We start from the raw sequence: 14,994 nt of genomic DNA on the forward strand, positions 1-14,994 counted from the left end.
TGGCTTAACCGACTAATCTGATTTTTTTACAATTTCTTTTTTCCAGAATATGTATACATTATCCCTGAAAATGTTTCTAGTAGCATCGTGTCTTTTTATAAACTGGAAAATGTAGACTTGTTTTAAAAAAAAGGCTCTTTATAAGAACTCTTTCATTTTAATTGACTGTTTTCGTTGGTAGTGTTAAAAGCAGTGGAACGTATCAACTTTGCCATTCGGGAAGGAGTAGCAGAGAACACCGTAAAGGAGTTGATGAACCCTGACGCTCAACTTCCTGAAGTCTATCCCAGTGCTGCAAATCTTTACCAGCGAGAGTTGGCTAGCTTGCAACAGCAAAGCCCCGAGGTACATACAATGAAACGTTGCAATAACACGCAGTAGAACCAAGGTTTACAGTAGCAATTGTCCTAAAGAACCTATTCCACCTATAAGACACCTATTCCATGTCACTTTATATAGTATTTATCATGGTCTCCTAGTTGATTTGTTTACAATAAAAATTAAACACTATTCCAATCTTTGATACCGTACACACATCCTTAATATAAATGTATCATTATAATTTCCTACCTATCCAGGTAGAGTTTGCCAAAATATACATGCCCCATAATTGAGGACAGACAATTTTCAATAGATATTAATGTGAGTCTAAAAGGTTGTTTTTTAATGCATGCCCTGAAACTGCCTCTTGTACAGATTACTCTCTCAAATTGTCCACCTGCAACTCATGAAACAAATTTTATATATCCTTCTGACTACCAGCACAAAAATGTTGTCCAATCAAATTTATTTTAAAATTCCCCAGTCTATGTGAAGTAATTGGAATACTGCAAAATAAATTTTGTATCATTGGAAAGCTCGGAATGTCCTCGATAAAGCACAAAAGGAGTTCATGCGATGGGATGTATTTAGGTTTACAAATCTCTTCTACAGAGGACAAATTTGAACTACTGGTAGTCAGTAAGATAAAATAGATGGATAGCATTAGCAAAGCAATTAGAAACCTTTCTCATTGCCGTGTAGAAGCAGTTGAAAAACTTCTATAAATCTCCAAGCCTCCCTCACCAACAACTGGGTTGACTAAGATTAGATGCTTATTATACCTAATGGTAGTTTAAAATGATAAATGCTTGAAATATCAAACTTTATTTTGCTGGTTCAAAAAGTTTTATTAAAAATTCCTACGTGTGATTGAAATTTCATCTTACCCCTCGGTTGACATATAAACAGTGCAGTAAATTCCGTTTGTCTATTCTACAGTGCTCCCTATCCCATCCAGAACTTCTTGTGGCAGTTGAGATGTTGTCATCGGTAGTTTTGATGAATGAGGCCATTGACGTTGGAGACCGAGACACTCTATGGAGACAACTGTCTAGTTCCATCACAGGGCTTAGTAACGTGGAGCCTGAATACGCACAAAGGTTTGTACCGACCACTGATATCAATTTTATAAAAGCTATAATACAGTTGTATTATCAGATAGCGTCTAAATATATATTTTTTCCCATTGTGCGTCAGGTACATGGATGAGTTGATTCGTCTTAAGTTAGCTGCCAGAGAGGAAGGCTGTGATTATCTCACGTGGAATGACATACAAGCCTGTATTGATCAGGTCAATATGTCTGTGCAAGAGGAGCATGAACGTAAGGAACACACTCGTCACATCAAACAAAACATAGACATCATTTTCAGATCAAACTTAGACCGATTCATTATCTTAACGTATAAATGGAAAATAACTGCATTTACAGGTATTGCAGCTATTGGACTGATCAATGAAGCCTTGGATGAAGGAGATCAAATGAAGACCCTGGCCGCGCTGCAGAACCCTCCTGCGAAGCTTACAGATGTAGACCCATTTGTGGCTCAGCACTACCATGATAAACTGCTGGAGGCCCGCAGGGAGAAAGCTCATGTAAGTTAACCATGGACACAAATTTACTTAACACTGAAAGGGAAATATTTTCATTAACATTTTAAACAAACACAAAAATGTATACACACACACACACCCACAGGGTACCCGTAAAAGTCTAAAATGTATGTAGGACTACAAAGTGGACAGCTTTCGGCCCTAGTAGGAAGGGCTCTCCCAATATAACGGCCACGGAGGGAACTATTTCAGCTGCGCAGGGATTTCTAGCCATTATATTAATTTTAAGATAATAATAAAATATGTCCTTATCATTTTCTCATTTTTTTTGTGTTTCATCTCGTCATTTATACAAAATTAGGACACATTTACTAATTTTAAAGGGTTTTGTTGGTAGTTGTGTGAGAACCGTGAAACAAATTAGAGAATTTACATATAAAGTACACCTCTACTTACAACATTTTCAAGTTACAAAAAAAGTTCTGGAACCAATTAATTTTGTAAGTAAAGGTACCACTGTATATTCAAATAAGTTGTTTACATGATAAGGTTACCGTTATCACATGAAATGTTTTCTACGTAACACTTCTCTTGCATAAAACAATAGACCTCATTAGTGCTACCTGCTGTGTTACTCACCAAAAGGAATCATTCTGGGGAATAAATAGATGTATGTGAACGGTTGATCACAGAATTTACAGGCACATGATGCTTGCAGACAACCCCATTTGACTCAGTGTTATGCACAGCACATGACTCGTGCAAGCGGATGATGTAATTCTGTGGTCATCTCTTCTCAAGTCCCATCACTTCCTGAACACGTGTTTCACAAGATACCTTGCTTTGGGTGTGTTAGTGCAATCTTTGATAGCCATCCAAAAACAGCTCTGACTCACAACCGTTGTGTGTTTTGGTTTTGCATATGCACACTATATTTGGTTTGGTTCTCCGACACTGATGAGAAATTGTTCACCTAAGTAGTTATGAAATTGATTAACACCTCTGAGCATTTAAATGACGTATAATTAGATTTTATTCTGGAAAATCCCCTCCTAACTACATTAAATTACTCAAATTTGTATGTTCCAACTCCTCCTCCCTCGAGAAAATAAGGAAATAATAGTAGTGAAGTTATTCATTTGGGCTATATGCGTGGATTATGCCCAGTCTTCTGCCAAATATAAACACCAGCGTTCACTCAAACACACAAACTAAAATAGGGATGCTTGACAAATACAACAAAGACCGAAAAGGAACTATTTCCATACCTTTTTTGACAGGAAATAACAAGTACAGGCTTTTATAACCTTACTTCCATAAAGGGACAGAAAGTTGGATACTACTTTTGATTGGCTGGACTTATTGGCAAAGGTTTTTTTTTAAATTTATTTGACTTTTATATTTTTTACGTAGTAACATGATCATAAAAATAACATTGGTACAGTCAAAGCGTATATTGTTAGATTGGAGATTGCATGGTGAATCAAAGCTACAATCAAACTGTTGATAGGTTGGTGAACTGAGGTTAGATGAGATGAAACAACATGCGGTTTTTCCTCAATACCTCTGTAGAAAACCGTTAAAGCGACAGAAAGTGTGATTGGATGTTGGTAGAGCCTCGACAAACAGGAAGAAGTTTTGTTCCTCCCTACCCAGATGACTAACAACTCTATAAAGTTAGTTTTTCTTTAAATTGATATACGTAGTTCTGTCACAGATTGGTCACTTTGAGTTTGAGCCTTAGAGACTTTTCTCTGTGCTTATTTGAAATGGGTTTGTCCCCAGATTTATAATGATTTACAAAACTAACTGAAACCCCCCAGAAAACAGCTTCTGACTTCCAATGAAGAAAAGATCATGAAGGTAGTAAATTCATGAAAAATATTTCCAGCCCTTGCAACGTTCACTGCCTCTTTAGTCGAATGACATTAGTTGGTACTCTTTAATATTCCGCACTGGAGTTATTGCGCCAATCCCTTCACTGCTCAGGCAACCACACCCTTATCCTGCAGTCATTACTCAACTCCTGCACATTTTGTTTAAAACAACTACCGGAAATATGCAATCACTAATCAGGTTTAACGGTAACCTCTGCAAAGCTTGAGCTTGTTGGAATTGAGCGGCAATCTGCTTCATATGTTGCCTGCCCCTTCATGAAGTTTTGAGATCAGGTATCAGTCTGACTTACCCGCCCCTTCGTCAAGTGCACACACCTCCCCTTCTCCGCCCTGCAACACAAAATGAAGGGTGAGCGCAGAAACAGGATGAGGTGGCTGTGACTGAGGGCTTGTATAGTAAAACGGTGCGCCACCTGGATATAGTTAAGGGTTACTACAATGTACTATGTATTGGTGTGACTTTATTGCTATTCTTAACTTGGTGTCATATACAGCATTATGTGTTAATTTTCTTTGCTTATCTTAAATGAAACATTGGTTGAGCTTTTTTTGTGGTGTAAGGGTGTAAGGTTAGCTACTGCTGTTTTTTTCCACATCTTTTGCATTTGTATCTGATAATGTGGAATAAGATCGTGCAGTTGGGTTCCAGTTTTTTTTTAACTCTTTTTTTGTTGTTCTAAATCTAAATGAGATCATCAGTGCTGAACCTTCATATGTTTAGGCATCCTAAAACTTCAGTCTAATTTAACTAGCAGGCCATACGCTCTCTTTCAATGGATTGGAAGCCTTGCTCTGTCAATGGCAGCCAATGAGTGAAATGAGCGCTCGATAAAGAGTTAATAATAATCAATGGACATTGTATGAAACTGAGATCCAAAAAGTCAGTTAATTTAGCACATTTGCACACTCAGTATAATTTTTAATATCAATCCAGGAGACACAAGATCCTTCTGCTGTGCTTTGGCTGGATGAGATACAGGATGCTATTCTAAAGGCTAACCAGGACACAAAGGACGCATTGTTGTGTAAGCACACATTTTTTTATGCTCCATACATTTCAATTCAAAAGAAACTTTGCAATAATATGCTGTTGTTTTCTTTATGTTCTGTTTATGTCAACAGTCTCTCAGTCTATCCACGACATCAATGTGGCGGTGGATAATGGTGATGCAGCTCAGACTGTCACAGCTCTGCGCCACCCTGGTGCAGGACTTTATGGAGTCACCCCTGAATGTGGGCAGACCTACCAAGATGATCTTGCTAAAGCTAAAGAAGAGAAAACAAAAGATGGTGAGAACATCACTGTATATTGATAACATGGCGTTGATTGCATCTCAGTCTAACAGCTTGCTCAAATTGTACTGTATTATCCAGGTGATAACGGCAGTGAGTGGGTACAACACTGGGTGAAAGGTGGACACAACTACTACTACAACCTGAATACTAATGAGGGTACCTGGGTGGAACCAGAAGGGTTCATACAAAATAACACACAACTCAATAAGGAGGACATTCAGGTATGTTGAGCGAATGCAGCATTGCATAAATTTAGCTGTTTGGAACAAATGTTTTTTTTTATTTTTTTTAAATGCCCCTTTAGTCTGTAGTGTCAGGGGTAACCACAGCTTACAATCGAGAGCAGCTGTGGTTGGCAAACGAAACTCTCATTACCAAACTGCAAGCTCGTTGCCGTGGATACCTTGTAAGGAAAAGCCTTAAGGAACGGATGAACTTCTTAAAATCACAGGATCCAGCTGTTACAAAAATTCAGGTAAGATCAAAGGTTTTTAATATGTGCACACTCACATTACTGTATAACATTGCCCAAAACAAAAACTCAATTATTTTATTAATTATACGTTCCAAGGAGAAACAATCTATATCGCCATGTCTTGCAATAAATGCCGTCAAAATCCCATACAAAAAATGTAAATTATGTTATTTCATTTTGTTGCCTTATGACTCAGCCATAATGGAACTAGCTCACTGATCATTTTTGTCCAGGCTCACTGGAAAGGCTACAAACAGAGGAAAGAATTCCAGGAGCGTAAGAAATACCTGGAAGACCACAGTGACGATGCTGTAAAGGTAAAGTCAACCCGTTCCATAGCAACACAAGCACAGAAGCAAAAACTAAAGTTTATACCTGAGGTTTTGTTGTTTGGTCTCTCAGATCCAATCAATGGTTCGAATGCATCAAGCTCGTAAGAAGTACACAGATCGCCTCAAGTACTTCAATGATCATGTGAGTATTATATGTGTGTGTGTGTGTGTGTGTGTTGTTTTCAATTTTAATTCGTTTTGTTGCAGTGCAAATTTCTAATATTATTATACAAATAATATTGTCGGTAAAAAAAATAAACAATGTAATGAAATATATCATTTTATAACGACCAGCTAATGTTGCAGTACTTTATCTAGTTGTTTTTTCTATTTAATGGTTCATATGACAGAGGGGCGACCCGGCGGTTAAGTGGTTTGCACGTCCGCCTCACAGTTCTGGGATCCTGGGTTCAATTCCAGGTCAGTCCTCCTGTGTGGAATTCGCATGTCCTCTCCAGGCATGCGTGGATTTTCTCTGGATACTCCGGTTTGGTTCCACATTCCTAAAAACATGCATTGTAAGCTGGTTGAACACGCTAAATCAGGGGTCAGGAACCTTTTTGACGAAGAGAGCCATAAACAATTCATATTTTCAAACATTATTCCTTGAGAGCCACACTTAGAATTTAAAAGTCATAGGCATGAGTGTGAGCGTGAATGGTTGTCCGCCTCCTTGGACCCTGCAATTGGCTGGCCACCAATTCAGGGCCTCCCCCGACTAGTGCCCAAAGTCAGCTGGCATAGGTTCCAGCGCCCCCGTGACCCTTTTGAGGATAAACAGTTCAGAAAATGAATGAATGAATGAACGGATCACATTCTACTTATGTCACATGTTTTCCCGCTATACCAGATAACATTTACTGGTCGTTTTTTGGTGTTTGGGTGGAGTTTTATTTAATATGCCCTACCTATGTAATTTAAATTGGATTGTGTGTTGTCAATGACAATGTTTATTGAGCGGTATTGTGATACATATTTTCACAATAGATTAAAGATGTGGTGAAGATTCAGGCTTTCATTAGAGCCAACAAAGCCCGGGATGACTACAAGACGCTAAGTAAGATAAAAATCCTGATTTTATGAAATGCTGGGTTTTGTTTTGATTTGATTTTAATTTCTTGAAATTGCCCTTAAACAGTTAATGCTGAAAATCCTCCAATGGCGGTGTTGAGGAAGTTTGTCCATCTGCTGGATCACAGTGATCAGGACTTCCAAGAAGAATTAGAGCTCATGCGCCTCCGTGAGGAGGTGATCACCAACATCCGCTCCAATCAGCAGCTGGAGAACGACCTGAATCTGATGGATATCAAGATTGGTCTGCTGGTGAAGAACAAAATCACCCTGCAGGAGGTGGTGTCACACAGCAAGAAACTGACCAAGAAAAACAAGGGTCAGCTGTCAGACATGATGATGATGAACAAACACAGAGGTGGTCTAAAGGCACTAAGCAAGGAAAAGAGGGTCAAACTAGAAGCTTACCAGAACCTCTTTTACCTTTTACAGGTAATGTCATAGTATGGCTCATAATTCAAGTCATTGCATTGCAAATTTTCCTGAGAATGATGGGTTGGTTACAGTTTTTGTCTGTGCCGGGCCTCATACACCCATGTTCAAATACAGTGGTACCTTGAGATACGAGCTTAATGTGTTCCAGGACTGAGCTCATATGTCTATTTACCCGTATCATAAAGCAACTTTTCCCATAGAAATGCACTAAAAACAAATCAATTGGTTCCAACTCCCTGAAAAAAACACCAAAAACAGGATATTGGAATGGAAAAACATTTTTATTTTTCTAATTCGCCATCAATTAACAGATGGTGTTTAATAGTACTAAACTAGACTTTTTGCACAGTAATGCGCTTGTAACATAACATAAACAAATTTAAACAAACTTGGATTACAATACAGACACACTCAAAAATAAATTTTATTTAAACTTACACGAAACCTAATTCTAATTTTGTTTTAATTTTATATACCTTTCTTCTCCCGGGCTCTATTTGCCCCACCTCCACCAATGCTTAGCCAATAACTAAGATCTTTTTGGGCGAATCAGAACCACTTTGAATGTTGGCAGATGATATGTTCAAATTTACAAGTTTCCCATGGATGCATTTTTACTCATACTCTCTTCAAAAGTTTTTCTTTTTGTTCCGTTTTTTGCCACATTAACAATGGGAAAATATCGGTCGTTGTGTTGACATAAAAACTGACAATGAAAGACATGAATAATTTTGTACCCTCTCTATTCTCCAATGATATTCAAACTCATCTTTCTGTTTTCAGACCAATCCAACCTATCTCGCCAAGCTGATCTTCCAGATGCCTCAGAATAAATCAACAAAGTTCATGGATTCTGTAATCTTCACCCTATATAATTATGCCTCAAACCAGAGAGAGGAGTACCTGTTGCTTAAGCTTTTTAAAACTGCTCTGCAGGAGGAAATCAAGTGAGTAGTTAATGAGGAATCCTAATATTATGGTAAACAGCTGAGTGTAGGTGGGTAACCACCCTCACAGTTTTGGGGTCTTGATTTCAATCCCAGATCAGTCCTCCTATGTTGAGACCCTTGTTTCATCATACACGGAAGCACTTGGCCTTAAAGCAAACCCAAAAAGTAGACCATACAATGTTCAAGCTAATGCAAATAATTCATTCAAACACTATATATACTATATATATATATATATATATATATATATATATATATATATATATATATATATATATATATATATATATATATATATATATATATATATATATATATATATATATATATATATATATATATATATATATATATATATATATATATATATATATATATATATATATATATATATATATATATATATATATATATATATATATATATATATATATATATATATATATATATATATATATATAGTATGTATGTATGTGTGTATGTATGTATGTATGTGTGTATATGTGTATGTATGTGTGTATGTGTATATGCATATGCATATGCATATATATGTATTTTTTTAAAATTTATTTATTACCCTCTTAACTCAAAACTCGCATTGCTCGGAATGCTGGTGCTTAAGATGACTGAGCTGTTTGATTCAAGTATTTTTGCATTCATGTGATGGCCAAGCCTTGAAGTGCTTTTGTAAAAAAGCATAATTTGTGTTGTGCAATTTACTTTAACCACACACTGCCATTTGTCAGCAGAACATTCTGGCATGCCATTATCTAATTTTACATCTCAATCTTCGGCGTGTCCGGAACTTGAGCAGTTTTAGCTAGGAGTTGCCTGGGGTGCTGAAAGCAAAAAACCATTAACTGTTCATTTTTTTCTGGGGTTAATTTGATTAAGGAAACACATCTCATCTTGGCACCATTTGGAACTACTCAAACATACAAAATGCAAAACAATTTTAGGGGTGCTCTTACTCGGGCTGAAAACCTTTATGGAAACCTTTACGCATTGTCACCAAAAATCTTGGGGTCACAGGTGTTTCGCCCTCTTACCTGTACACCTCACCTGGGTAGCAGCGAAGATTTTGCTAGGCCTCATCTTTGGAAGGGTTCCAACTCTGGGCTCTTTTGAGCCACAGACATCTTGAGTTCGAGTCGGCTGTTGTAGCTTAGTCCTTTGTGGCTTCCTATAGCTGTTTTGACTCCAGTCATATCCTCTGTAGGAAATAGCGCTTCACGACTTACCTACACTCTACTGGGCCCTCATTGGCTGTTTCACTACAATGCTTCATGTTTCTTTGACCGCCTTTTTCTGCTTAAACCAATGCTTGGAAGAAGCTGTGGCCGAGTGCCTTCAACAGACTCACTTCATGTTTCAAGATTCTCTATTTTTTTTCACCACCGTTCATCGTTGAGGTCTTGAAGTTTTGTTTGGAGTAAACTTGGCCGCCAAGTGCCTTCGACAAACTCAAAGTCCTGAACCGCTGTCTGAGGTGGGTGAAATTGGGTCGCGGGGCTGGCTCTAAAAGATGGGGTGGGACACACTCTCCATTTCTTCTACTTGGGACATGGGAAAGTCGTAGAGTAGGAAGGGCTACTGTATCCATGTTAGACGCCATACTGGAAGCCCATAGACTGAATCTCCCAAGAGGTTGGCTGTAATCGATTGCTTTGCTTTCTGAAATTATTACTTTCATTTCCTCCATCCATTTTGCCACCTCAGCAGAGCAGAACATTTTTAGGGACCCATAGCACCCTGGTCACAACCTGTTCCAGCTGCTGCCCTCTGGCAGACGTTACAGGTCTCACAAAGCACGGACAAATAGACTTGAGGACAGTTTTTTTTCCCCACAGCCATCAAGACTCTCAACTTGCATGACACACAATCCTTTCTGTGCAATAACTTTGGGGTGTGCAATAACAATGTGCGATATCTTAGACTGTGCAATATTTTAGAATTTACCTTGCCTGGATGTGACTTTTTATATTACTTATTTATGTTTTTTTATACTGGCAAAACAAACTTTGTGGAGTGACACCACCAATTTCGTTATACGCAGCTGTGCATGATGACAATAAAGGCTTTTGATGGATTGATTTGAGCCAGGAGTGAAGTTGGGTTTTGATGGTGGTGATATTGTGGTCATTGTTTAGAGAACTGTTGTATTGTTTCCAAAGGCACAGAGGCACAGTGAAAGGTGGCTTAAAGTTTTCTGTTGAAATGTTACTCTCAGGTGTGTTTTATTGGCTGGTGATGTCGGAGCCTATCCCAGCCAACTATGGGTACTAGACGGGGAACACCCTGAATTGGTGGCCAGCCAATCACAGGTTAAAAGGAGACACAATCATTCCCGCTCACACTCATACCTAGGGACAACCAGCCTGGCACGTGTAGTTCGGATGAGGGAGGAAGCCACAGTACCCGCAGAAACCCTCCGCAAGCCCTGGGAGAACATGCAAACACCACAAAAGGAGGTCTGAACCCACCTGTGATTGAACCCTCGGATCTCATTACTTTGAAGCCGACGCGCTAACCACTCTTTCACCGAGCCGCCCGGATGGATGAAATTAAAGTAATAATTTCAGGAAATTCTCAGAACATTTTAACATAACCTCCCCTTTATCTGCAGGTCAAAAGTTGACCAGATGAAGGAGATTGTCACAGGAAATCCGACTGTCATAAAGATGGTAGTAAGTTTTCACCGAGGTGCGAGGGGCCAGAATGCACTGCGACAGATCTTGGCACCAGTTGTAAAGGAGATCATGGATGACAAATCACTTAACATTAAGACAGACCCCGTGGACATCTATAAGAGCTGGGTCAACCAGATGGAAATGCAAACTGGAGAGGCCAGGTGAGTTCGACAGGAGACTTATAGTATAGTAGCTCAGTCTAGTATACAGAAGACAAACTAATTCAAATGAATACATAATATTTGTCTTTATTCCATGACACAAGTTAAAGTATGAGGGGAAACAACATTTGTTTTTTTTTCCCGAATGTAGTCTACTGTTATCCTCATGATATTTGTGGTGCTCAATATCACCCATTGTGTTGACATTCTTTAGCCATATTTAAGAGTCTTCATAATCTGCATTCTTTATTCTCTACGTCATTGTTTATTATTATTTAATCAACCCTCTGATGTTTTGGACCATTTAATTTTAAAAAAAAATTGGTTTTCCCCTGTTGACCACATTATCGATAAATCAAATTGGGCCATCACATTTCTACGAAACTGAATGGTTTAATCTGTCACAATTAGCGATGTCCTGATACAGATTTTTTTTCGCTTTCAATCTGATCCAATTTTTTTCGAGGTGTTTTGCCAACACTGATCTGTTGTCGCTCTGATGCCCATATTTTTAGACCAGTAAGAATAATACAAAAAATAATGTTACCAGAATATGCCAATTTCAATTTTACCTATTGGAGTGAGCGCTGCTGCAACCTCTTTAGGAAATACTCTGTTTACAAATATTATGATACTTTCTCACTATGATTAGCTTCTTAAAAGAAGTTGTCCCAGTCAGCCAACATTTTTGCCTAATGGCTGGATTTAGAGCAGCCGAAAAGCACCAAGAGCTTGGTACTGAAAACACATGACTACTGGATCAGATGCAATCTTGTGACAAAACCTGATTCTGTTCGATAGCGGTATCGGGTGCCGACATCATTAGGCACATTCAAAACTAAGAACCTAATCAAAATATACTTTTGTTCTATCATTTTTTTTTACATATCCATAAATAAAGAACAAAAAATATCCAGTATGTTCACCAAACCATGTCTTACAATCGTCAACTTAGAACAATATTTTATTGTTTTGACCCATGAAGTCTTTATAGTTTATCTTAAAACTTTTGAGACTTGTTTATACTTGTTCAGTCCATTACATCACTTGAGAATTTCTTTTCTTCTACAGCCTCAAAAGCTGGCTGATGAATGCTTGGGCCATCTTTTATTTAAGATGTCACATGGCAAACCACTCAAAAAGAATCAACAAAATATAACGTTATTCTTTTTTCATGCTCTCCCGTTTTCCACAGTAAACTGCCATATGATGTAACGCCTGAGCAGGCAATGTCCCATGAAGAAGTTCGGAATAGACTGGAAGCCTCCATCAAGAGCATGAAGGCAGTCACCGACAAGTTCCTTTCTGCCATTGTTGTCTCTGTAGATAAAATTCCGTAAGTGTCCGATGATTCAAACCAGGATATATTCAACTTGTGTAAACTTATCCGACTCAAAATGGCAATATTGCGTCCTCCAGTTACGGGATGCGTTTTATCTCCAAAGTCCTTAAAGACACCCTTCACGAGAAATTTCCAGATTCAACAGAGGACGAACTGCTTAAGGTTGGATGACTTTGTCTGCTACTTTTAAAGTGTCTATTCAAACCGATTACAATAATAATATTACAACATTTAATTCCAATTTGGAGAGTAATATCAGACAAAAAAAAGTTCACCACTGTGGGGGTGCTGCCAGGAACGTCTATTTTTTAATCACCATGTTTATTTAATGTGTGTAGTCCTCTGGTGCTTTTCCTTGTTCCAGGTTCTCTTCTTATTGGCCTTCTTATTTCATAATAATGTCTTTGTTTTTGTCTCTCTTGGCTTTTTTCCTTTTTTCCCTTTGCCAATCCCTCAGTGTTGAGGCCCACTTCTTGCTACTCTTTAGCTGTATTCTCAAGGTGAGCCCTAACTTTGTCTTTCTCCTCTCTTGCTCAAGTTGCACTTTGATACATTCAACAGCTTTTCCCTCCTCTTGCTTCTACCCACAGTAAACCTTCGGAATATTAGCACATTTATTTCAATGAAACAAAAAGATCAGAATTGAATAAAACATTTGGAAAAGCATGAACTGAATTCCTTGTAACTGAAGAATTTTACGATTTCAGATTGTGGGGAACCTTTTGTATTACCGTTACATGAACCCGGCAATTGTTGCCCCAGATGCCTTTGACATCATTGAGATGTCAGCAGGTGGTCAGTTAACTACTGAGCAACGCCGAAACTTGGGCTCTGTAGCAAAGATGTTGCAGCACGCAGCTTCCAACAAGATGTTTCTCGGGGATAATGCCCACCTGAATCCCATCAATGAATATCTCAGCAACTCTTATCAAAAGTTCAGGTGAGGAACCATTGCGCAATTTGTATTTTCTTTTAGATGGATGTGGCAATGCTGTTTCTTTTTTGTTTTACAGGCGGTATTTTTTGACAGCATGTGATGTCCCCTTGCTTGAAGATAAATTTAATGTGGATCAGTACTCCGATTTGGTGACTGTCACCAAACCTGTCATTTACATCTCCATTGGTGAAATGATAAACACACACACAGTGAGTTTGATACAATATCCTACATATTTCAAAAAGCATCAAGAATTTAGATTTCCTCCACTTTACCTCAGACTTTTATCTGCTAAGCACAATTAATTGAATTCTTATTCATATTTTCTTCACGGCACCTGATGGTATTAGGGTTCACTTGCCTGACTACGGTGCGGGCAAGCGTGGGATCGATTCCCGCTTGGTTGTGGTATGATTGGACGTGCAAATAATTTCCAGTCTCTCTGTGCCCTATGGTTGACTGAAGACCTGTTTAGGACAGGGATGGGCAAACTCTTCCCCAAAGGGCCGTAGTGGATGCAGGTTTTCGTTCCAACCTATAAAGAAGACACCTTTTTACCAATCTGATATACTATAAGTGCAATCGGATCGCTGTCAGGTGCTTCTTGTTTTCTGATAAAAACTCATTGGGTAAAACTGACTGTGCCTGGCTCGGTTTGGGACAAAAACCTGCACTCACAGTGGCCCTTGAAGGGGCGATTTGCGCACCCCTGCTCTGGGACAGACCCGAGCTATTTATTCCACAAAGGGTTGTAGTGGGTGCAGGTTTTTGTTCCAACCCATGAGGGGAAACCTTTCCACCAATCATGTATCTTAGAAGTTCAATCAGCAAATTGCTGTCGGGTGCTTCTTATTTCATCTGAAATCTAATTAGTTACACTGTCTGTGTTGGATCGGTTGGAACAAAAACCTGCACCCACAGTGACCTTCGAGGACTGGATTGACCAGGTTTAGTCTAGGGTGGAGTCTGCCTTTCCCTCGAAGTCTGCTGGGATAGGCTCCAGCAATCCCCGTAAACCTTGCGTGGATACATAGTATGGGAGACAAATTAATATTTTTTCACTCATATGTGTTTATTCTTACTTTGTTATCAGCTTCTTCTGGATCACCAGGATGCCATTGCCCCAGAGCACAATGATCCCATACATGAGCTGCTGGAGGACCTGGGAGAGGTTCCGACTGTAGAATCTCTCATTGGTGAGTGGCTCAATAAGCACATTCGAAGAACATATTATGATAATAATAAACAAAAAATTGTAGTGTGGAAAATCTGATTTCCATGGCAAGTTATTCCATAGTCAATCATGAAGTTATTCATAAAGTTATCTGGGAAACACTGAACATGATATTTATGAAAATGAATCAATAAACGATTAACACATCAGGAATAGAATATTATGTCTCGTGAATAAATTCCATCAGTGTTTGTCAGAGCGAGTCATTCACATGATTGGTTTGGCACAGTTTTTACACCAGATGCACTTTATGAAATAATGCTCCAATTTATCTTGGCTTGTTGTTGTGTAGTGGCTGAG

General features: G+C 38.6%; 1 protein-coding gene across 1 annotated transcript in view; it reads left to right on the forward strand.

The window, feature by feature from the left end:
- Positions 1 to 14,994, forward strand: part of iqgap1 (IQ motif containing GTPase activating protein 1) — a 43,112-nt gene that overhangs the window by 24,751 nt on the left and 3,367 nt on the right. Inside the window, exons 12-30 of the mRNA XM_077713096.1 lie at positions 182 to 345; positions 1,261 to 1,421; positions 1,519 to 1,643; positions 1,752 to 1,915; positions 4,706 to 4,796; positions 4,894 to 5,061; positions 5,146 to 5,288; positions 5,372 to 5,542; positions 5,776 to 5,859; positions 5,945 to 6,016; positions 6,862 to 6,931; positions 7,013 to 7,377; positions 8,164 to 8,327; positions 10,957 to 11,181; positions 12,377 to 12,517; positions 12,601 to 12,685; positions 13,231 to 13,463; positions 13,537 to 13,669; positions 14,554 to 14,656. Coding sequence (XP_077569222.1) covers positions 182 to 345; positions 1,261 to 1,421; positions 1,519 to 1,643; positions 1,752 to 1,915; positions 4,706 to 4,796; positions 4,894 to 5,061; positions 5,146 to 5,288; positions 5,372 to 5,542; positions 5,776 to 5,859; positions 5,945 to 6,016; positions 6,862 to 6,931; positions 7,013 to 7,377; positions 8,164 to 8,327; positions 10,957 to 11,181; positions 12,377 to 12,517; positions 12,601 to 12,685; positions 13,231 to 13,463; positions 13,537 to 13,669; positions 14,554 to 14,656 — 2,862 coding nt within the window. The remainder of the gene's footprint in view (positions 1 to 181; positions 346 to 1,260; positions 1,422 to 1,518; positions 1,644 to 1,751; positions 1,916 to 4,705; positions 4,797 to 4,893; positions 5,062 to 5,145; positions 5,289 to 5,371; positions 5,543 to 5,775; positions 5,860 to 5,944; positions 6,017 to 6,861; positions 6,932 to 7,012; positions 7,378 to 8,163; positions 8,328 to 10,956; positions 11,182 to 12,376; positions 12,518 to 12,600; positions 12,686 to 13,230; positions 13,464 to 13,536; positions 13,670 to 14,553; positions 14,657 to 14,994) is intronic.

This window comes from Stigmatopora nigra, chromosome 3, assembly GCF_051989575.1.
Source record: "Stigmatopora nigra isolate UIUO_SnigA chromosome 3, RoL_Snig_1.1, whole genome shotgun sequence".
NCBI classification, from domain to species: Eukaryota; Metazoa; Chordata; class Actinopteri; order Syngnathiformes; family Syngnathidae; genus Stigmatopora; species Stigmatopora nigra.